At 33.2% G+C, this 25,233-nt stretch overlaps 2 protein-coding genes across 2 annotated transcripts; both read right to left on the reverse strand.

Moving 5' to 3' along the window:
* Positions 1 to 926: 926 nt before the first annotated feature.
* On the reverse strand, positions 927 to 5,990 carry LOC134726931 (uncharacterized). Its single transcript, XM_063591328.1, has 4 exons — positions 5,741 to 5,990; positions 4,981 to 5,137; positions 4,378 to 4,475; positions 927 to 2,184 (listed from the first exon to the last, which is right to left on the reverse strand). Exons 1-4 carry the CDS (start codon positions 5,827 to 5,829, stop codon positions 1,986 to 1,988), a joined length of 543 nt encoding a protein of 180 aa, XP_063447398.1. The 5' UTR covers positions 5,830 to 5,990; the 3' UTR covers positions 927 to 1,985.
* LOC134726299 (fibropellin-1-like) lies at positions 5,847 to 12,722 on the reverse strand. The gene is made up of 3 exons (XM_063590699.1): positions 12,666 to 12,722; positions 6,130 to 10,218; positions 5,847 to 5,867 (listed from the first exon to the last, which is right to left on the reverse strand). The coding sequence occupies exons 1-3, from the start codon at positions 12,720 to 12,722 to the stop codon at positions 5,847 to 5,849; spliced, it is 4,167 nt and encodes a 1,388-aa protein (XP_063446769.1).
* Positions 12,723 to 25,233: the final 12,511 nt, after the last annotated feature.

Consider the following 25,233-nt stretch of genomic DNA (forward strand, 5'->3'; position numbering starts at 1 on the left):
ATTCTCGGTTACATATCACTAGTATATAGCTTCTGTATTATGAAGTTTTTAAATATTTTGACCGGAACTTCAGGCACACTTCTTTTGTTTGAAGTTCAAATAGTGTGGCAATCATTGCATTTCAAAGCAACACTTTATTGTGTCTGGTCTTGTACTGAAAAAATTAACATACCCTTAATGACATATAAGAAAGAACTGGTTCCCGGAACTTCAGATGTACCAAAACAGGTAGTTCATATCTGACAAACAGACAAAATGTACACTCTTTTTAAAACTTAGTGCAGTTTTTTTAATATTCAAAATTAAAAGTCCAAACGTGTTCTACGGTGATCACCAGTCCTTCAGCTTTCATTTGATACCAAAAATACCTAAATATTCTACATATTTTGAAAGTTACACTCATGCGTAGGAACTATTTTGTGTTAAATATGTACTACTTTCTGGTATGTGCTTTCTGGCCGGGCCTGAATTATTGGTGTTACACATTTAGATAAGCCACCATTGATATACGGGAAATAGGAGACAGTTGACTTTAAAATATGTCCCACTTTAATTGTCCCTAAGTGGGAAGAGTTGTGAATAAAATCATAAACTATCAAAGATCTGCTATCACACCTAAGCTTTGACCAATTCGCATGATTTATCAACACAATCTTATCATTGCAGACAAAAAAGGTCCATTCAGATTTGAAGATACTTTTATATGTGATTGCTTACTATGTTCCATCATTTCCTGGGTTTTTGTAATCATTTGTAACAAAATATAGTTTATTAAGATTAAGAAATAGCATACAAACACAACATAAAAAGGAATAACAATTATCATTATCATAAACATATTACTAATAATCAACTTATCGAGCATATAGAAACTCGTACAGGGTATTTCTAAAGCATTTTCATGAAATGCAAAAAGGAGTACTTTTTCTTCATGAAAATGCATTGAAATTACTGCAATTCTTTTCTAAACTTTATGAAAATAAAATTAAAATTAAAACTGCAGGTGTTTCTGTTTGGCAGGAAATTAAGTAACCAATACAATTTAATCAACATCAAGTAATAGCATACAGACACAACATAAAAAAATAAATAACGTTTATCATTAACATTATAACGGGTGCATCGGAAGCCCTTTCTTGCTTTTGTCTTCATCAGAAACGTTCAAAGCCAAAACTTTGAACCAAAAACCAATCTGAGGTAGACTTTTTCTGAGAAACAGTCTTATGGAAAATTTATTTGTGTTACGTTGCTATAGTACAATGATGTTAATACGATATAATATTACAAGTTGAGGTTTTGATTTCTGTCCGTATTCATGTTCGTCGTACTTTTATCGAATCATACGTTTGATTACCTCTCTTGATTTTACCTTCATCGGAAACAATCAAAGTATAAATTTAAACTCTATAAGTCTCAAAAAAGGTAATTTTTACCTGAGAAAGAATGCAATTAGCTTATATTTTATTTTGTACTAAAATTAATAAATCATCGTTACATACAGAAGTTGTAATAATTCTGAAAGGTATTCATGTATTAAAATAATTCTTTATATTTATTTTCATATATTTTCAAATTTCATACACTCTAGTTAATTATTATTATGTATGTTAAGGCACACATGTGTAAATAACAGAGAACTGAAGAAAATTAAGGATGTTTATGTATGATATCCTTAAAAGGATGAAACGCAAGTGAATAATTGTAGTTTTAAAATAAATTTGTTGCTAGTGTTATGTACAAAAGACAGAATTCACAAATACTGACTCTTGTAAACATGTCTATGATGTATGCATTTTCACCTTTTGTAATAAAATCATTATACAAAACAGCAACTTCCTATGTGGGTCAAAACTTTCAAAATGATAAAATCGTTTTCCCGGCTTTAATCTTACCATTTTCAGCGATAATGTATATTTACGTACAATATTACAAGAAGAGTATTGTTGTTACGTCACTAAAGTACAGTGTTAATGTTAACATAGATACTATATGTTGATACTTTTATTTCTGTCTTTAATCCCGTTCTTCATATTTGTTTTTGTATCATATGTCTGATTAACAAATGTAGCTTCGTTGGCGTCTTCATCATCATATCCAAAATTGTCCATATTGACGTCATCTTTATATTTCTGTGACCCTTCTTCTTCACCATAACGAGCAACTTTATTGCTACTTGCTTTGTTTCTGTAAGACATATGTAATTATTTATGAATACTTTTTAAAGTGTACAAAATGTGTGCCTAATTTAATGGGACAATGACTGAACAACTCAAATGCTGTTTGTGCTACAAAAATGATGTATTGCACTTACTTTTCGTTCTTATGATGATTGAGGACTGTGTAATACCCAGCGGCAACTTAAATTCAGATTTAGGACGAGAACATGTTCGTTTATTTGAATAATTGCCATGCTTCATACTAGATTGCCACGTTGAGCCGGATTGTTTACCTACTAGTTTACAATGTAACAACAGGTCACATTCTGCTAACCGCGAGTCGACCAGCCGTCCCCTTTACTCATTAATGCCACATAGTTATAAGAGAATAATCATGTGTAGTACTAACCGTTTCTTTTATATATATATACATATATTTAAGTTTTTAATAATACCTTGTAAAACTCAAAATGTCTTTGTAATATAAATGTAACTTTTTGATAATAGTTAGTAATACTCACTGTTTCTTTGTGATATATATTATATAATAATGATTTTTGCCATATATCATTGCTAAGCTTAACAGTGACTTGTCGTACTTATTTGTGCTTTATGAGTATATTTTAATAATGACTTGTTTTAATCACTAATAAAATAAGCTTCTTTAGTGTTGTATGGTGCTGATCATCAATGTACACCACAGAACCAGTCCATGTTTTAAATGGACCTCATCACGAATCTGTGGCGTAATACGCGTAATGCTACATTCTAACTCTTCACCTTTAACCACATGTATTCCTATTATTAATTACATTGATTGTTTCTAATAGAGCTTTCTTACAAATTGACGAAAGGTACGTATGCTCGACGAATCATATGTAAGACTCGTTTTAGGGATCCTTTATTTTGACATATTTAAATAATAGTCGTGGAATTTCGGACAATTATCCTACATGCAACGACACTTATTAAATTGGACTTTTCTTGAGATATATTTAGAATTTTGGGACGTACGATAGGTTAAAATATGATACCACTAGGTCGGAGGAGATAACACTACAAAATATCATAAATACATCTAGTAGTCAGACGAATAGAATGCCCATAAAAGAATAAAAATCGACCCCTTCCCTACTCTTCACTATTACAATGTTGCACTGTTTAACCCTAGAAAATGTCAAAGCAAATATATTGTCTTCTTCCCTTACAGAAAAATAAAGAACAAATTAAAAACAAATACTTCCTTGATTCAAAATTTGCCAAGCTAAAAATAATAAAATGAAAATGAATAAAAAAGATGATCTTCATACTTTGCCATATGCTGGTGCTCGTTTGATAACTTTTGAATCATCACCTCTGGTAATATTCATTCCCCCCTAAATGTGTATATATGATACACCGCAGCAATGGAACGAATATTTTAGCGTATATTTACGTTTAACCTTTAGTCCTGAACATTAATGAAATATTAGCCACTGGACGATAAGTGACAACTTCGTGTCTATCTTCCAAGCATTTGTACTGTTTCAAAAATCGTCATTATAAAATCCACAATATATATAGTGCAAAATTGTAGATTCATTTTTTTATATACAAAACCTGTTTTTCTAGATTTATTCAACATTACTTTTTAAAAACATTGTAGCATTATTATTTTTTATCAAATCTCGATATTCCACTTTGACAATTTGCTGAAAGTGTACTATAAAAAAAATGATAATATTGTCGTTAAATTTAGACTAAGGTACTTCAATAATGCCATTGAAAAGTTAATCGTGACACTCGTGCTGTAAAAATTCCCGCGGAAATGTGTGTACTCGTGGTTTACGTAAGTAACGTATCGAACTTCAGTGTATTTGATACTATTTTTCTCTGTTTGATTATATTAAAATCGTGTTTTATTTGCGATATTATCATTTTTGAAAAATTAACCTGACTTAGAAAAGATTGCTGTTTCACTGGATAAAACAAAGACTTTTTTTAACTGTTATTGTGGAAATGAAATACGTGCTCCCTTTACGTTCGTTCGTACCTTTCGTCAATTTGTAAGAAAGCTCTATTATAACTGTATTGTGTGTATAATTGCTGTATCACCTGAATAAACCATGATGAGTTTCATATATTATTCTTATATTATTATTATATGTTCTGATCTCACGACAGTTTTAAAGATTTGATTTTGCTATTCGAGTTAGCTTTTATTATGATTTTTAGAACTCACCGTTTCTTTGTGATATATAAGTAAGCAGTAATCATGACTACCACTGCCAGTGCTGCAATAACTATTCCTGCAATCATACCACCATGGCTGTTCGAGTTCTGTTTTAAAATTAGATAAACATTACAGTGAAAAGTTGCAGTACGAGTAATGCAAATGTTTTATATTAATATTTTTATCAATGCACAGTGTATCAGTTAATTAATTGCATTGAAGTGATAAGAAATAATGCAGTCTTTATCCTTATCCAAATTTTTAATCATTCACTGAAAAAACATTTTTTACATCGCAGAACGTGAAGTAAAAGGAGCATTCTTCATACGGAGCTTATATATAACATATGCATCATTATAATAAAGGAACAAGTCGGCAAGAATATGGTTAGTTCTGGTTTCCATAGGAATGTGGAAAGTTTTGAAAAACATTTAAAAGAGTTGGAAATGATAAGGGAGCATTCAAAACTCCTAGATATAAGAAAGACTAACAATGCCTGGCATTAAAACGAAAACGAGTTAAAAAAAAACACAATACAAAAATGCAAAACTAAATTTTGATTTAGAATAAAAGAAAAGAATTTTTGATAACTTAATTATAACTATTACTAACCTTATCTGTAGTTTTTATTGGTCGTTTTTTAACTTCACCATTATATTGTTTTAGATGAAGAGCTGCTGTTGCCTGATTGAAATACTTCTGTACCTCTTTGTTACTAAGTTCTTTGCCGTTCCTCTTCACAGTGTATGTAACTTTGGTAACCAACTCACTGAAAATTTACATTTTTCATCTAAGATCTCAATTTAAAGCATAAAATATGACTACCTCAACTATATTGTGTTCTGTTAGATGATGTACAGTAAAAATGCTAACTGGCTTTCCTTTCTCCTTGTTTTTGATTATCATACAATTCAACTTATAAAAACTTGATAAGTTTTATAAAAATCTTTGATCCACTCAATCACGTTTCCTTTATCGGAAGATTTTGTGCAAATGATAATATAAGGAGTTTGCGGAATCCAGGTACTATGAGTCATATTCTTAACACATAGTACCTGGATTCCGCAAAATCCTTACATTAGCATTTGCACAAAATCACCCCATAAAGTAATCGTGATTGAGTGGTTCAAAGAATTTTATCCACATCATGAGATGAATTCATACTGCTGAATACGGTACTAGTATTTAAAGAACAAAGCAGTTTAGCCAAATTATTGTTGTGGTGTCAACAAACAACAAATATGTCTTTTGTCTGTTTTTTGGTTTGAGTGTTGTCTCTTTGACATGTTCCTCATTTCCATTCTCAATTTTATTGTAACACATTTAAACTTATCTGACATTTTATATCAATATAAGAGTTATCGAAACTTACCTGTCCTCTCCTAATACTATTTCAGTTGACGTTGTGATTTGTATGTCTGCACCGGGATCATTTAAATAATGCTCAATCAAGTCTTTCATTGTAGCTGTGATGTTTTTCACAGATATTGTGACGTCACCTTTGATAAGATATGCATCTGGCTTTGGTACTGAATGAATGATTGTTGATGATGCAGAAGGCCTAAAGGTCGTTTTTACTTTAATTGCTTTATGAGTGGTACTCCCAAAAGTTTTGTTTTTTGTTGTTGTTGGTGGGACTGTGACTTTTGTTGTATTTATTGTAATTGGCGTTGTTATCGACAGAGGTGTTTTCTTCGTTTGTTGTTGAATAGTTGTGGAATTCGTTGATGTTGGTAAAGATGCATTTTTCGTCGTCATTACAGTTGAGGTTTTCTTCGTTGCTTGCGGAGTAGTACTTTGAAGTGATGTTAGCGGATTAGAAGGTATCGTATTCGTAGACGAAATAGTAGAATTTGTAGTTGTAGGCGGTGTTGCATGTTTCACTGTTGTAGGCAAAGTATCAAGTTTCACTGTTGTAGGCGGATGAGTAGGTTTCACTGTTGAAGACGGAGAAGTAGGTTTCGTTGTTGAAGACGGACTATTAGGTTTCATTGTTGTAGGATGAGTAGTAGGTTTAGTTGTTGTAGAATGAGTAGTAGGTTTCGCTTTTGTAGGAAGAGTAGTAGATTTCGTTGTTGTAGGATGAATAGTAGGTTTAGTTGTTGTAGACGGATTAGTAGGTTTGATTGTTATAGACTGAGTAGTTTGTTTAGTTGTTGTAGAATGAGTAGTAGGTTTCGTTGTTGTAGAATGAGTAGTAGGTTTCGTTGTTGTAGAATGAGTAGTAGGTTTCGTTGTTGTAGGATGAGTAGTAGGTTTCGCTTTTGTAGAATGAGTAGTAGGTTTCGCTTTTGTAGAATGAGTAGTAGGTTTCGTTGTTGTAGGATGAGTAGTAGGTTTCGCTTTTGTAGAATGAGTAGTAGGTTTCGTTGTTGTAGGATGAGTAGTAGGTTTCGCTTTTGTAGAATGAGTAGTAGGTTTCGTTGTTGTAGGATGAGTAGTAGGTTTCGTTGTTGTAGAATGAGTTGTAGGTTTCATTGTTGTAGGTAGAGAAGTAGGTTTCGGTGTTGTAGGTAGAGAAGTAGGTTTCGGTGTTGTAGAATGAGTAGTAGGTTTCGTTGTTGTAGGATGAGTAGTAGGTTTCATTGTTGTAGGTAGAGAAGTAGGTTTCGGTGTTGTAGGCAGAGAAGTAGGTTTCGGTGTTGTAGGACGAGTAGTAGGTTTCCTGATTGAAGGACGAGTAGTTGGTTTCTTTGTTGTAGAACGCGTAATAGGTTTCGTTGTTGTAAGTAGAGTAGTAGTTTTCGTTGTTGTATGAGGAGTAGTATGTTTCGTTGTTGTAGGTAGAGTTGTATGTTTAGTTGTTGTAGGATTAGTTGTAGGTAGAGTTGTAGTAGACGGAGTAGAACGTTTTGTTGTTGGTGTCGGTTCCAAAATATCACAGTTCTTTCCTATGTATCCACTTTGACACAAACATTGATAATCATTTGTTTTGTCCTTACAACTGCTATTATATTTACAAGGATTCGATGCGCATTCATTGATATTAGTTTCACATAACCTCCCCGTAAATCCTTTCTGACATGTACATGAAACCCCATTGATTTCATCCTTGCATGTTCCATTGTGACATGGACTACTTTTACATTCGTCAATGTTTATTTCGCAGTGAACACCAGTGTAACCTTGGTTACAATCACAGTGGAATGAATTTTCTAAATTTTTACAGACACCATTGTTACAAGGATTACTTAAACACTCATCTATGTCAGTTTTACAGTTTACACCAGAGTAACCAGGACTGCATAAACACTGATAGCTATTTACTAAATCAACACAGTTACCATGATCGCAAGGGTTACTCTGACATTCATCAACATCTGTTTCACAATTTCTTCCAGTGTAACCAGGAACACATAAACACAAATATCCGTTCAGTTGATCAGTGCATGTTCCATTGTGGCAAGGATTACTGATACATTCGTCAATATTTTGTTGACAATATTTTCCGCTATAACCAGACGTACAGGCACAAGTATATCCATTTACTTGGTCTACACATGAACCATGTTTGCACGGACTATCTTTACAATCGTCAATATTGATTTCACAATCGTTACCAGTGAATCCTTTCACGCACGAACAAGTATATTTGTTAACACCATCTTGACACGTGCCAGAGTTCTTACACGGGTTTGGGGAACAATTGTCTACATTTATTTCACAGTTTCGACCAGTGAAGCCAGCTAAGCAGGAACAGGTATAATTGTTAACACCATCTTTACACGTGCCAGAGTTCTTACACGGGTTTGGAGAACAATTGTTTATATTTATTTCACAGTGGTGACCAGTGAAGCCAGCTAAGCAGGAACATGTATAATTGTTGACTCCATCTTTACACGTGCCAGAGTTCTTACACGGGTTTGGAGAACAATTGTTGATATTTATTTCACAGTGGTGACCAGTGAAGCCAGCTAAGCAGGAACATGTATAATTGTTTACACCATCTTTACAAGTTCCAGAGTTTTTGCATGGGTTTGGAGAACAGTTGTTGATATTTATTTCACAGTTTCGACCAGTGAAGCCAGCTAAACAGGAACATGTATAATTGTTGACTCCATCTTTACACGTGCCAGAGTTCTTACACGGGTTTGGAGAACAATTGTTGATATCTATTTCACAGTTTCGACCAGTGAAGCCAGCTAAGCAGGAACATGTATAATTGTTGACTCCATCTTTACACGTGGCAGAGTTCTTACACGGGTTTGGAGAACAATTGTTTATATTTATTTCACAGTTGTGACCAGTGAAGCCAGCTAAGCAGGAACATGTATAATTGTTGACTCCATCTTTACACGTGCCAGAGTTCTTACACGGGTTTGGAGAACAATTGTTTATATTTATTTCACAGTTTCGACCAGTGAAGCCAGCTAAGCAGGAACATGTATAATTGTTAACACCATCTTTACAAGTTCCAGAGTTTTTGCATGGGTTTGGAGAACAGTTGTTGATATTTATTTCACAGTTTCGACCAGTGAAGCCAGCTAAGCAGGAACATGTATAATTGTTGACTCTATCTTTACACGTGGCAGAGTTCTTACACGGGTTTGGAGAACAATTGTTGATATCTATTTCACAGTGGTGACCAGTGAAGCCAGCTAAGCAGGAACATGTATAATTGTTGACTCCATCTTTACACGTGCCAGAGTTCTTACACGGGTTTGGAGAACAATTGTCAACATTTATTTCACAGTTTCGACCACTAAATCCTGTTGGACATGTACATTTATAACCCCCTATTCGATCTATACAGGTTCCTTTATTCTGACATGGATTTGATGCACATTCATTAATATCTGTCGAGCATTGCTTTCCAGTAAAACCTTTTAAACATGTGCATGAATAGTCATGTACACCATCAATACAAGTGGCTCCATTTTTACACGGTTGAGGTGTACAATCATCAATGTTTACAGAACATGTTCTACCTGTATAACCTGCATTGCAAGTGCAGTTATATCCATTTACAAGATCATGGCATAATCCATTTTTACAAGGATTCGATTGACATTCATTTATATTAATTTCACACATTTTCCCAGTATAACCTGGTTTGCAGATGCATGTATAACTATTTACACCATCTTTACAAGTTCCAGAGTTTTGGCATGGATTGGAGGAACACTCGTTGATATTGGTAGAACAATTTTTATCAGAATATCCAGGTTTACACGTGCATGAATAGTCATTAATATCATCATTGCAAGTAGCTTGATGTTTGCATGGATTAGGATTGCAATCGTCGATGTTTATCTTGCAGTTTGTCCCGTTAAAACCAGACGGGCACACACATTTGTAACCGTTAATAAGATCTGTACACGTAGCACCGTTTTGACATGGATGTGACCCACATTCGTTGATATTATTTTCGCAATGTTTTCCGCTGAAACCCGAGGTACAAGCACATTTGTAAGAGTTTGACTGATCAATACATGTCGACCCGTGAAGACATGGATTAGAATTACATTCATTTATATCAGTCTCACATTTTTCACCACTGTATCCTGCATTGCAAGTACAATTAAAGTTAGATCCCAAATCGATGCATTTTCCATGACCATTACACGGATTCCGTGCGCAATTACTTACGGAATTCTCACACCGAGTCCCGTTGAATCCTGGCGGACATGTGCATATGAATTTATTTACTAAATCACTACAAGTTCCTGTATGACACGGGTTAGAAGCACAATCGTCGATATTTGTTGAACAGTTTTTACCTGTGAATCCTGCTAAACAGTGACAGTCGTATCCATTTGGCGTTCTTGTACAAGTCCCATTATTGCAAGGATTTGGTGAACAATTGTCACAATTCTTTCCAGTTAATCCTAAAACATAAACGGTAGACGTCTACGTAGAGTTAATCAAGATATGATTTGAGAGAAACAATGTCTTTATCAAATAATTTAACAAATTAAAGTGAATCTTTTTTAAGCTTAAAAGGATATTTGCTTGTCATGTTTTGGAATTTTTGACATATTTTTAGAATCCTCTGGTTTTATCCATTTGAATGCCGAAAAAAAATGCCAATTGACCACCATTTTTTCTTTTTATAAATCATTTACACGTATAATGATAAGCCATCTGTATTATAAAGTTTTAATTATTTTTAATAGCTTTTTAGAACTTAAACTTGTTAATGATAAAGCTATGAGAAAGTCAAGAGAGGCCATTATTTCCGCCACAGTTTCAACGGCTAATATCTCGAAAACAAGCACATTCACCTTTATATATGTTTTGCTCTTTTGATTCCTTTATTAATCCCCTATCATTTTGAAAAGCTTAGTACGTTGAAACTGAGAAGCGAACTCCCTTAAGGTGGTATGGGTGTCTTCCTTCATCTTGGATTGTAAAAACAGAGAACCAAAGGTCCATATTTTCTATCAAGCTAGCAAAAATTGATGTAGGAATGCAGATATTTAATGTAAGTTTTCATTTAACAGAACCAATTTATAAGATTATAACTTATAAATATTATATTTTTGCAAGTGTTGATTATTTTCTGTTGTTTAAAAAAAAAATGGGCATTTTAAGGGGAGGTAACTCTAAAACAGTGAATTTTCAGTAGGATTCTACATAAATTTTACTATTTTGTATTTTATCCGGAAAAAACGTACGGTGACCATATCTTTTCTTTTGATATTATCAAAACATTGTCTGAAAGCCATCTTTTCACAATTCTATCCTTTGTTTAGATTCTAATAACAACATGGTGTTTTTTTCCTGTATAATCCATACACAATTTGTCATTTTGTCACGTCCTGTAGCTTAAGAAAATGCGCGGTTACCTATCATTTTCATTATTATTATTATATATTATTATTATTTTGAACATATATCAATAGATACTACGCTTTGGCAAAGTATGAACAATTTCTATCATTTTTATTGTAGACTCCCATACCCCCTTAAGCTTCTTTTATTACTCAATTCAAACTAATATCAACGGCATCTTAAGACAGTCAATGTAGAGACTGAAACACTCCTGGTCATTATACACATAAAAATTTGATAAATAAGTTTTAAAATATAACATCTATTCTACAGAAGAACATTAATATAGAACTCATCACATATGCTAGGAATATAATTTGTTATAATATACTTAAGTTACACGACACGTGCCACATGTGGAGCAGGATCTGCTTACCCTTCCGGAGCACATGAGATCACCCCTAGTTTTTGATGGGGTTCGTGTTGTTTATTCTTTAGGTATCTATGTTATGTCATGTGTACTAGTGTTTTTCTGTTTGTCTTTTTCATTTTCAGCCATTACGTTGTCAGTTTATTTTCGTTTTATGAGATTGACTGTCCCTTTGGTATATTACGTCCCTCTTTCACATCTACATACAACTCATTAGTTGATCTCGAATCAAAAGAGTTGGAAGGTTACATCAATAACGTAAAGGATTGAAAACTGGTAATTAAAAAATGATTTGCCATCTGATTAAACGTCATCTGTTCATGGGATAAAAAAATGTTTTGGGAAAAGAAAATGCACAGAAAGTTACATATCGATGATATTTCTTGTCTGTGCAGAAGTGACGACTACTAGGCAGGCTAAACCATCGGAGATGATACGTGTTCATCACCAGTTGCATAGATTTAATGGTTGTTAATTTTTTTTATACCAATAATATGCTTAATGTAAGGACAGGTAAATAGGACAAGCAAGCAAACAAATAGAAATTTTGCTAGCAAGTTTGAAATCAGCCAAACACATCTAGTGCCAAAGATTAAAATCTGGAGTATTAGGGATTGAACCGATTGCTAATGACTTTACAATCACATGAAGGAATTTACTGTAGAATAAATTAATGAGAGAATAGTTAGAAGTTGGTGAAAATAATTATTTTGTATGTCAAATATAAAGTCTTGGCACCATTAGTTTGATAATTGATAAATACGTTATCCACCGATTGCAAGTGCTGAAAATTCTCAATTATGATGTCAGATATGTTAACATACATCAAAACATAACTTTTTTATACCAATTGCTCTTTTATGTTATCCTTTACAAAATGAAAGATACTTTTCTTAACTTTTAATCATTTCCATAACTGCACCTGATGGATGGATTGGTTTTTTTTAAGTAAACAGGTACCGCCATTTATCATAGTGATTTATTCATGCTTCGATGAAATATTTTTAATAAATAAAAGTTTCAGGATTTTAAAGAAAATAAGTAAAACAATTACGTGTATACGTCATTTTTTATTTATTTAGCATTCTTTATATTCCATGACTGTTTAGTCATAATATACATACCCTGAGTATAATAATATTAATAATATTACCTTTGCTGCAGCTTGCTGATATCTGTATTTGTAACCTACAATAAATATAATTTTCATTTTCTAATCTTTTTGGAGCACACATATGTTTATGAAATGTCCGTCACAGCCAAATTATTTCTTTGGAACATTATTCCAGGACATTTACGTTTATAGAATTTTGGTTTTTATAAGCACTTCAACATCGTAATTGATTTATCCTTCAAACTGTTTAAGCAAAAACCGCAAGAATTGCATACCAAATTATAATCCTGGTTCCAAGTATCTTTAATGAGTATTATCAAAGTGATATTATCTGTTTGCAATTTATAAAAATATCTTACGCTAAAAAATAAACAAAAGTCATAATGTACTCAATTTGGAAACTCAGTAAAATTCACTGGATACATCTAAACTCCAACTTATATAATGTATTATGTATTTTCTAATCCGTTGACATACAATCTTAAACTTGCTGATCTTTTTAAAATCGTGTTTTTTTCCAATGTTAAAAACAAGTGTAAATTCAATACTTGAAATTTTATACGTTAATTAAGGACTCAATTTTTTGGCATACATATTCAATGATTGTAGTGTTAAAATTTTTAACCGATTTGTAGAAACCGTCTATAATCAAATTCCTTTGAGTGAAAGCTTGTGAACTCGTTCGTTTGCCGTTATTTTCTTTTATTGCACTCTCTTTTTTTAACAGTAATGAAAATGCGAACCTAACTCACCAGCTGTTAATTTTGATATGATTTACTTACGTTGTGTTTGCTTTTTCTGTAAAATTCACATTTTGTTTGAAGCTGGAAAAATCTCTGATCGTTATCTGCTTGTGCCACTGATAAAGCAAGTTGTAGTGCTCAAACGGCTTGTTACCAGTTATATCATTAACTGTCACCCTAAAATTAAGGGTATGCTGAAACGAATTTACATGGACAGGTATGAGGATATGAGTTAGTGCGTTGTTTTTATTACTTTTATTTGTAACAAAGTTTAACGTATGAAATAGGTTTAGTGAACAAGGTGCAGTGGGATATACTTCATATTAGATTACAATGTTTCCATTTTTTTTTTTGGCATATATTGGTGATTTTAAACTTTGACCACGGACAAGAGAAACCATTTTTGTGTTCGTTATATCAACGTTTGGAAACAACATATTGATCTTTTCATATTCCAAAACATATTATAGCGAAATATACGGAAGTAAACGTTTGACGCAAAATCGGACCATACTCTTTCTAAACTTGAAAGAAACGTATTAACTTTTTCTCAGATGTCAATTAAAGCTCATTTGATATTATTACATTAACTTAAAACGTTTCTGCAAAATTTTTAAAACTAGGAGAAGGTTTGAAAAATTAGTTAATGCGGAACAAACTTTAACACAAGACTGTTTCTACTTGTAAACTTTAACAAGAGTGCACATGCTGAAATGTGTCGCCTTATTTACTAATCATTGATATAATGGTGATAGTTAATATGATCCAAGAAAATGAAGTCAAGATCATATAAACCAAACAAAAATACAATTACACAATACACTAGAAGAGTGAGAGTCAAACTCATAGATTGAAAATAAACTGACAACGCCATGTCTTAAAATAAAAAGATAAACAGACAAATAGTACAGAAGACATGACACAGAAAAACTAAAGACTAAGCAACACGAACCCCATCAAAAAACTGGGTGGGGGGGGGGGGGGTATCAGCTGCTCCGGAATGGTAAGTATATCAAGGTTCACACTTCGCACCTGTCGTGTTGCCTATGTTATTTTAAATCAGGTGAATAGTCTAAATATAGTTGACCTATTAATGACGGTTTCTAAGAAACACCAATGAACCATGAAATTGAGGTCAGGGTCAGATGAACAATGCTAGGCAGACATTTACAGCTTAAAATTCGTCCATACAACAAAATATAGTTGACATATTGCTTATATTCTAAGAAAAACAGACGTAAACAAAAAGACTTTACACTGAGCAATGAACTGTGGAAATGAGGTCAAGGTCAAATAGATAAAGACAACAGTAGTATACCGCTGTTGGAAATTCATAAATCGATTGAGAAAAAAACAACTCCGAGTTACAAACTTAAACTGAGGGAAACACCTCATATATAAGTGGAGAACTACACCACAACAGAAATACAACATTAAAATGTAACACACATAGACACGGTCGTTAATAAAAAACGGCCCTGACTTGGTACAGGACATTTTAAGAAAAAAAATAGCGGGTAGAAATTGGTTTTGGGGAATACCAAACCGCCCACTTTTATGGCAATATTAGATATAACATTAAAATGACAACATTACATGAGTGGACTAAAATACAAATAAATTGGAGAACATAAAGGACAGAGAAACACACGATTATAGCTAACAAAAGGTACCAGGGTTTAAATCTAATACGACAGACGTGCGTTTCGTCCACACAAGACTAACCAGTGACGCTCAGATGAAAAAAAGTTCGAAAGCAAAATGAAATACAAATTATAATACCTACAAGACTGACTTGTACACCATAAAATATATCCATTCACCAAATATAGTTGACCTATTGCATATAGTATTAGAAAAAACTTAACTTTAACCACTGAACCATGAAAATGAGTTCCAGGTCAGATGACCACTGCCAGCTAGATATGTGCACCTTACAATCATTCCATACACCAAATATAGTAGACTTATTGCAAACAGTAATAAGATAAAACTTAACTATAACCAATGAACCATAAAAATGAGGTCAAAGTCAGATAACACCTGCCAGTTGGACATGTACACCTTACAGCCCTTCCATATACCGGGTATACTAGACCTATTGCTTAAAGTATCTGATATAAGGATTTGACCAGCAAAACTCATCTTTGTTCAATGACTTTCCGTTTTGAATTTTCCTCGAAGTTCAGTATTTTTGTGATTTAACTTTTCAATATTCGTTTATTTTCGTTATCGCAAAAGCAACTGAAAAGAACAATAGTTAAGGGAACCACAGACTGATGTGTAAATAACATGCCATGTTTCATGTTAATCGACATTTTATTACACTGCGTGCGGCATCACAGATCAAATAAAGGCAACAGTAGTATACCGCTGTTCAAAACTCATAAATCCATGGACAGAAAACAAAATCGGGGTAACAAACTAAAACCGAGGGAAACGCATTATATATAAGAGGAGAACAACGACACAACACTGAAATGTAACACACACAGAAACGGACCAAGCATCAGACAAAATCTCACGAGAATAACAAATATAACAAATGTAACATCAAAACCAAATACATGAATTTGGGATCGACAACGCTTGAATTCTTGTGGTAGAAGATCTTGTCAATATAATACTTCATGGTAAATCAAATGTTTTACCTTTGTTTCAATATTGACATTCTTTTCTTTCAAATAACTGAACACGTATACCAAATGAGTAACATTTTTCTAGATAAGGGGTAAAATTAAAGGTCACACGAAAACAGATTGAATTATCTAGATTTTTCATTCCAAGTTCTTAGCTTATTTTGATAAAATTAAACCAAACTGGCTGCTGAAATAAATTTGTTTTGACTGTTTCACTTTCATTATCGATTGAGCAAAATAAATCATATATTATTGTTTTTATTTATCTCGTAGTTAATGCCCCTTTAAGTCTGGTATTTATAATGAGTTTATTGTTTAAATACTTAGTATTTGTTAATTTGATTACTTTTACTTACTTGAAAAGAATCTGACACATCAAATAGTATTGGACTCGTATTTAATTTAGAGAAGTCGATATGATTAGTATTTTGGAAAACATCTGTTGACTTACAATTTCTGAAAGTATAAAAACACATGGTTTGCAATGCAAATGTGACAAAGTTATAATACTTATCATCAAAAGGAAAATGTCTATTTTATAATCAATCAAAACAGTTTAACTACATTTATGTCGAAAAGGACTAACAAACGTGATTATCAGTCAAAATGTAAGATTATCAATTTCTAACGGCTCCTGTGAAAATATCAAAGCCGAATTATATGCACAGCAAGTGTGAAACCGCAACAGAATAAATTCAGGGTTCATGCTCATGTGACCTAAACTTAATACCTCTAGTTGCAGGTCCATCATGTGAAACACACAGTCTAATATTAAACAGACAATGTGGTGTGATTACCAAAGAGATAAATATTTCAAAAGTGCACATGTTCTTGTTCATTCGTTTTTGATGCGTTTTGTTATTTGATTTTGCCATGTGATTATGGACTTTCCGAATTGATTTTCCTCTAAGTTCAGTATTTTTGTGATTTTACTTTTTACTCTCGAGTTTATAACAGTATATTTTTTATTAAATTGTTTGTCTTTTGTTACTAATTTTTGTTTTATCAAAAGGTTTTAATCTGAAACCCAAGTTTATTTTCATTATGTATATGATTGTTTGATATAGTTAGAAAGCATTAGAAAGATTAATGGAAAACAAATAAACACAAACAATGTAAATTGAAATTGTCCTTAATCCCATTATCCTTTTAAGAAAGGCGTCATATACCAGCGGGACATTCAAACTCATAATGCTAAAATAAACCAACAACGCCATGTTAAAAGGAAAACCCCACTGACATACAATACTTCACAAAATACAACATAGAAAAGTAAAGACTAAACGACACGAATCCCGCTAAACACTGGTGTTGATCTCCGGTGCTCCGGGTATCAGGGTTACTAGATCCTGCTCTACATGTGGCACCAGTCGTGTTGCTCGTGATAGTCAAGTTAACTCAAGTATGTCTTTCGTATGTTTTCAAAGCAGTTGGGATTTTTTGTTTATCAAAGAAAACGTAAATGTAAATTCATTTATTGAACCGTTTACAAAACAAATTACACATTTTGACTCTGGATAGCTGAAGAATTCAAAGTGGTTGTATATGAACATCAAAATTATATAATGTTTGTAATATGAGCTGACTTGTGTGTTACCGTCCGTATTTTTATATCAATATCAGTTATTGTTCCATAAAAGAAAAAAAAACATTATAAATTGAATGCGTCCGAAGCACTTTTCCAGATTAACATTCAGCGGGAGTGCTCAAGACCAAAAATTTGCAAGCCAGAATGGTATAAGAACCAAAACAGTTGAAGAGGTGTATGACAACAAAAGACTTAAAAAATAAGCCATAGTCATCTAAGGTAAACTTTGCATGAGGGAGTTGCAACCTTGGTTTTTTTTTATAATTTCAAAATCTATTACTGGACAAAAAGCATTGTAATATTTTTTTCCATAATTTCGTCGCACAAACTGTGTGATTTAATTCTACGGAGAGAAAAAAAGCCGAGAGGCAACCAATTTTTTTTTGGATCATTTCATACATTCATGTCAATAGTATAAAAAAAATTATATCACTCAAAAAGATTGCAATGCAAATTCGAACCAAATCTTGGGGGAACATGTGATATTTGCATTCCTCTTTTTGCAATATGTTATGGTAAATTAAAGCACAATATTGCATTAAAGATACACAAAAAACTAGTCATATTTTACCATCATAACAAATCAAGTAAGTCAAATCTATGGAAGATTGGTTGCATATACATATACAGATGTATGCCACAAACAAAATTACAAAGCCTGGTATAGAAGACGATTAAACTTTTTGTGTGGCAACTTTAATCTATTTCCTAAATGTGGAGTGCTACCTTAATCATTTAACTGAGTTTTCTGACGGACGGGAATATACGGATATTAGTCTGGTGCAGTACGACGGACGCTCATTGCCGCCAGTTGTTTTCATGAAATACAAATTCCTATTTTCCTCAGTCATAATAACCTTCCATCATTACCGAACTGTACAAAGAAATAATACGACTGGTGCCGTTTACGGTGCAGGAAATGCTTACCCTTCCGGAGCACCTGATATCACTTCCGGTGGAGTTCGTGTTGTTTCTTACTTATTATTTATAACTGTTGATGTAAATGTCCTTTGTTTTTTTAGTCTTTGTTTACCCCTTGGTTTTGATTGTTATTGTCTTGTTTTCGCTCCAATATTTTACAAAATTATATGTTCTGGAATCGTTATAACTGCAATAAAGATTTTGTTAAGTATATCAACATCAATTAATTCAATTGTTTTCTGAACATTATAATTGTAAGTAACTCGTTGAAGATTAAAACCTCTGGATTTCTGAATCGAAAAATATTGGTTTGTTTCATCAATATGCATCTTTATTTACTAACCCGTTAATGCAGATTTCAAATTGTGGGTCACACAAACCATCGAAAAATCCACAACTTTTTTTACTCGTGTCATACTTCAACATTCTGACCATAATTGCGACTGATGCATCAGCAGGCACCGAAATCTGAAATATAAAAATAGTCCTGATTTATACACGATCCCCTCCGTATTCTAACACTATGCTTTGAATTTTAGTTATTACACTTTAAAATATATAAAAGAGAGGCAAAGGATACCATAGGAACCTTTGAACTCATAAGTCGCAACCCCAAAAATGAAATGATAAAAGACAAATTAAAGCACTACATGGACAACTAACAAACTGAGCGAAAAGAAACCCACCTTGACTTCGTTGCTTGTAAAGAAGGTATTCCAAATCGTTTTAAAAAAATCATGATGTGTTTATCTTTTGAAACAAAAAAGTTTAGTATGTCTGTCAATAGGATAGAACTTCAAAAAAATGTCTAAAATGTCGACCTCATTTATCTTTACATTTAGTACATAAAGTTATTACCTGTTATTACATATTTGAATTGACTAGGTGAACAATATGTTTAATGCAAATGTTCGCAGTTATCAAAATGTCATTTACAACAAAACGATACTGTTTGGGTATTTGTATGTGGGATAACAATATATTTTCATAGAAAAGGGGCAGTTTATAGGGTCTCGACTGTCATACAAGTGAGAGGATTAGCGCTATAAAACCAGGTCAAATCCACCATTTTCTTTTTGAAAATGCCTGTACAAAGGTCAGGAATATGAGTTGTTGTCCATTCATTTGATGTGTTTGAGCTTTTGATTTTGACATTTGATTACGGACTTTCCGTTTTGAATTTTCCTCGGAGGTCACTATTTTTCTGATTTTACTTTTTTTATACAGAGTTGTCTCACTGGTAATCATATCACTACACATATAGGTTACAAGAGCGCAATTATTCGTAATGCATTTTCCATAGGGTACCACTAGTGTTCCGTATTTTTTTCTCGAAGACCACACAAACTAGGGAAAAACGGTTGGCAGTTCCTGTTACTGGAAATGCCAGTGTTGCATTGCAACAAAAAAAATATAGGGTCATGCGGCTCAAATTGACTTAAAGTGCAGTTGAAAAAAATCGTCTACTTTTTTCGCTTAATGAATAAGGTATATTTTCACTGGCTCCGACGTGCAGATATGGAAGATATTTTCTATACTTCGTAAAATGTGAATATGATTTTCGGCCATTTTTAAACTAATTGGATAAGCTTTCGATTAAATGTAATTCCAATCCTGTAGCAACCAATCAGAAGCCGTATAGGATTCTATTCTTAGGACCATCTTGGGGTAAAAAAATGCTTGTAAAAAGTAAACAAATAATTGCGCTCTTGTAACCTATACTTTTGTCAAGCCTACGACTTTTGTCGCAAAAGCGAGACATAGCGATCTACATTCCGTCGTCGGCGTCGTCGTTCGCGGCGACGGCGGCATCCACAAATATTAACTCTGTTACGTAAGTTTTTGAAATCTTTTAAATAACTTTTTTTAATATTTCCTGGATTCCTACCAAAGTTGGTCAGAGTAGCTTGTTAATGATCATAAAATAGTATCCAGAAGTAAATTTGGGGTAAAAAAACATCTTGTTTGTCAGTTTTTTCCTTATGAATACACTATGTTATCTGCCGGTTAACATTACATTCACTCAGAGGATTAAGTTTTTAAATTTTAATAACTTTCTTAAACTATCCTGGATTTGTACCAACTTGGACAGAAGCTTGTTTATGCTCAAAAGCTAGCGTCTAGAAGGATATTTTGTTAAAATTTATTTTCTGTTTTTTTTCGTATATAACTTATAAAAGGACTCGGTTTTTCTTCCAGTTAACCTTACATGCAGTCTTTTATTACATTCATAAACCATCCTGGATTTTTACCAAACTTGTACAAGCTTCTAACAATCAAAAGATAGAATCTAGAAGAAAATTTGTAATAATTTTGTCCCTATTTTTGTTAAGCCTGCGACTTTTGTCGCAAAAGCAAGAAATAAGGATCCTTCATTCCGTCGTCGTCGATCAACCACTGAAAATACATAGGGCAAAAGTAGGCGAAAGGTTGGGTCCCATGGAACCCTTACATTTTGTTTATATTGGTAGTTTAGATGCGAAAGGCTTAAATGCGATAGATACAAGGGTGTTATCAAATGCTCACACTGGCCTTGAATAATCATGTAAAAATTTAAAGAATTGTTTTTTTCGGTGCTTCACACAAAATGTACTACTGTTAACGAATTAACGCCAAAATAAAATTAAAACATAAAATGCGTCGCTGAGCACAGTCTGATACGACCGTAGCGTCGAACTCTGAACTGTTGAAGCAAGTTTTGACAAAATATTCCTATAAAGGCAATAGAAGTATACCGTTGTTCGAAAGTCATAAATCGATTGAATAAAAAAAAAATCCGGTTTACAAACTAAAACCGAAGGACGGGCATATAATATAAGAGGAAAACAACGAAATAACTAAAACACTGAAGTGCCACGAAAAATCAAACGACAATGTAACACACATAGAAACGAAATATAAGATCACAATTGCCCTATTCATGACTTGGAACAGGGCATTTTAAGAAAAAAAATGGTGCGTAGACATGGTTTTGTGTCAAGTTAAACCTCGCGCTATTAAGGCAATATTAAATATAATATTAAAATGACAACATTACATGACAGGACTACAGTACAAATAAATGCCAAAAAAATCAGAATAGAGAAATATACAAATAAAAAATACAGTAATACATTTCGACATGCTCATAGTTATCAAAGGTACCAGGCTTATAACTAAATACGCCAGACACGCGTTTAATCTACATAATGCCGGCGTAACATATTGGCACATAGACCGACGTAATCTAAACGTACATAAAAAAAAGTCCGTATAGGTACACGCAAGAGGAATGCTAAGCAATCGTTAGGCGCGTGTTGCATACGTTTGAGTACGTCGAATTGCAAACGTATACGTTTAATGAACGCTATAATTCAGGAAATGTTTATGCAGCATACAAATTTTTATCTAGCTCTAGCGTGTGTCAAGCGTATACCTGTTCGCTACAAGCACGTAATACATTCACTACAAGCGCGTTGGAATACGCGACAGAACAATTTTGGCACGTTTGAGGCATGTTGTTTATGCCTTAAGATCGTTCGACTGTTACATGGAATTTTACTTGGATGTATGCGGGGCGTCTTTGTAACAGACGCCTTGTGTAGTTTCAGCGTTCCGTGAACGTATAAAACGAACCCGTGGCGTATCAAAACCGTGCTTTTACATTCAACGAAACTTGCTCTGGCATTTATATTGGCATATATGTTCGTGAATTTACTAGAAATGTCCAAGAGTAGTACAAGGTACAACAATGTAGCACTCCACAGTTACAAAATAAAATTAAAATTGAACCACCCGATGTTTTATCATCTCAAGATCTCTTCCTAACTTTCCTATACATTAACCCTACATGTATGTGATCCATATCTTCCATAGATTTTCAAAAGTTAAGATGGAAAAAATATTCCTTCTTTATGTATACATGGCAACATTCTGCATTTATTTACCATAAAATATTGCAAGACCGGCAATCAAAATGTCACATATTCCCCCAAACTTTGTTTTAAACAAGAAGTTCAATATCCTTAAGTGATACCTTTTCTAAAACTGTTAACATTCCTCTACCAAATGATCAAATAAAAATTAGATGTCATTCGTCTCACCTTTTTAGTACAATTTAATCAGAAAGTTCGTGTGACAAAAAGTTTGAAAGAAACTTTACAATAATTGCAGGACCGATTTCTTAGATGATCTTAGATATAGGAAGATGTGGTGTGAGTTCTTATGAGACAACTCGCCATCCAAATAACAATTTATAAAAGTAAACCACTATAGGTCAATGTACGGCTTTCAACACGGAGCCTTGGCTCCCACCGAACAACAAGGTATCAAGGGCCCAATAATTACTAGTGTTAAACCATTCAAACGGGAAAACCAACGGTATAGTCTATTATATAAAAACGAGAAACAAGAAACACATATACATTACATAAACAAACAAACGAACAAACAAATGTACATAAGATTCCTGACTTAGGACCGGTGCAAACTTTTGTATGGATTCAAAAATACGGACTGTCATACAGAAAACAGAACATAATACAAAATAGCACAATCTTGATGTTCCAATAAACGCACTTTGAAGACTTTAATAATCCTCAGCTATCCAAAAATCAATTGATTGTAAACTAACTCTCAGATTTGAAAAAATCGACAGGGGTTAAAAGGCGAAGCTACACACCTATTTGTGGAGTGCTACCCAAACACCCCATAACCATATGTCCGAGATACGCCGACAGCACGGATAAACGTCCCAGGTACGACAGGGACACGTCTCACACACGTTCAAGTGACTTTTTTTTCCTTCGTAGCGTGCATTTCATCTACGTTAGACAAACGCCAGACAAACGCCAACATATGTTACTTGAACGCCTAATTAACTCGTACGCCCTAAACACGCTAAAAGATGTGATTGACAAGTTAAATGCGTCCAAAATTACTATCGTATTGGCTGCGTACATGCGTTTTTTTTACCACGCCCGGTGCTATACGCTGGTGTTTGACGCAGGTATAACACTCATCAAAACAGTCAGAAATCCAAACAAGTATAAAGTTAAAGAGCATTGCTGACCCATAATTCTTAGCTATATTATCTAGCTGTGTCGGTATTTCTTCTGAATCGAACTGTAAAACAAATAAATCGTGTACGTTCAGTTGCTTTAAACTAAAATCTTATAAATGAACTGGGTGATTAATTATCTATACTTTTACATACGAATAGAAAATTAAAAAAAAATAGATGAACAACTACAAACGAAAAGACATTAAATAATATCCAATCAGAATTACAAATACAACATAATAACCAAATATATGAATGTTAAATGACAATTACCGTGATACGCCTTATAGAAATTCGAATGCATACTCAATAAAACAGTTATATCCGAGAATAGGTCATGTTCGGTAAGACTAGACAAGGTAAATGGTAAACCATAATCTAATACGTGAACCATACTTCAAGCTTGATACTTTCTGAATTTGGATTGTAATAATATAGATCAATATAGGTTTCTGACAGAAACAAAATGTGGTCAAAGATCTTAAAATTTTGAAATTAGACATTTAATTTACTTAGAATGGTCTATTATCAAAAAACTAACAACATAGTTCGATTCAGCATACAAAAAGACACCAAAATTGTTATTTCGGACCTTTCAACCCGTAAAATGGACTTATTTGAAAACAGGACCCAAGATATAAAATCTAAATGCACAATGAGATAGAGCGTAAAATAGAGCCTCATTGCTAATAATGTGCTATTATGTGACACTGCGATATCGCTCAAAACTGTGGTATTCTTCAATACTCTGATATTGCACAATAAGGTTCTATTACACAGGACAGTGCTATAAGATCTATCGATTAATGAGTTTCGAACAGCAGTATACTACTGTTGCCTTTATCTTTTTTGCAAGGGATTTCTTGCTATTATACAATACTGTACAACTGAAAATTTCTTCCCGAAGCTTTTCATAAAAAATTTACACACTTACACACACGTGATTATCTGGAAACTACAAACATGATTGTTTTTGCCCCTATTTGCCCCTTATTTCTATACTGATGGTATTAAAACCCCAAAAAGCAATCCCCACCGTCCTTTTCTGGTATTGAACTTTCTAGTAAAATTGCATAGAGATCCATTCACTAAAACAAACGTTATTGTCCGGAAATCAATATTTTTATTTCTGTTAATCGAAGTGTAGTTTATATCATATTTAAGATATATTACAATGTAGGATGTAGGTCAAATTATTGCAGTCGATTATACTTCCCGACCCGTTTATGTATAGCGCCAACTTATTCTTGAAGTCTGATTATATTTCCCGACACGTATATGTATATTGCCAAACATATTCTTGCATCATAACAATTTTGTAGGAAGATGCCCATTCTACTATGGTAATCTTAAAAGTGCTGATTGCAACGTTGCTGCTTTATTAAAAAAAAAGTTTTATTAATTCTAGCAATCAAACATTTCTTTGTAAAATATATCTCAATATTTTATTGGAACGAAAACGATGCAATCAAAATCTGAGAACATATTATAGGCTGTCAAAATGTACTGTTGTTGTGTGTCCTTTACCAATTGCAAAAACATTCAAGACTCATTGTAAATAGCTTCCTCACACTAATAACGTCTACTAGCAATTCATAGAATATGTGTCTCTGATGTTTATATGACATTTTTGCTCAGCTTTAAAATCTCGCTAGAGAATAAAAGGTCTATTGAC

The sequence above is a fragment of the Mytilus trossulus genome, chromosome 7, assembly GCF_036588685.1.
Source record: "Mytilus trossulus isolate FHL-02 chromosome 7, PNRI_Mtr1.1.1.hap1, whole genome shotgun sequence".
Lineage (NCBI taxonomy): Eukaryota > Metazoa > Mollusca > Bivalvia > Mytilida > Mytilidae > Mytilus > Mytilus trossulus.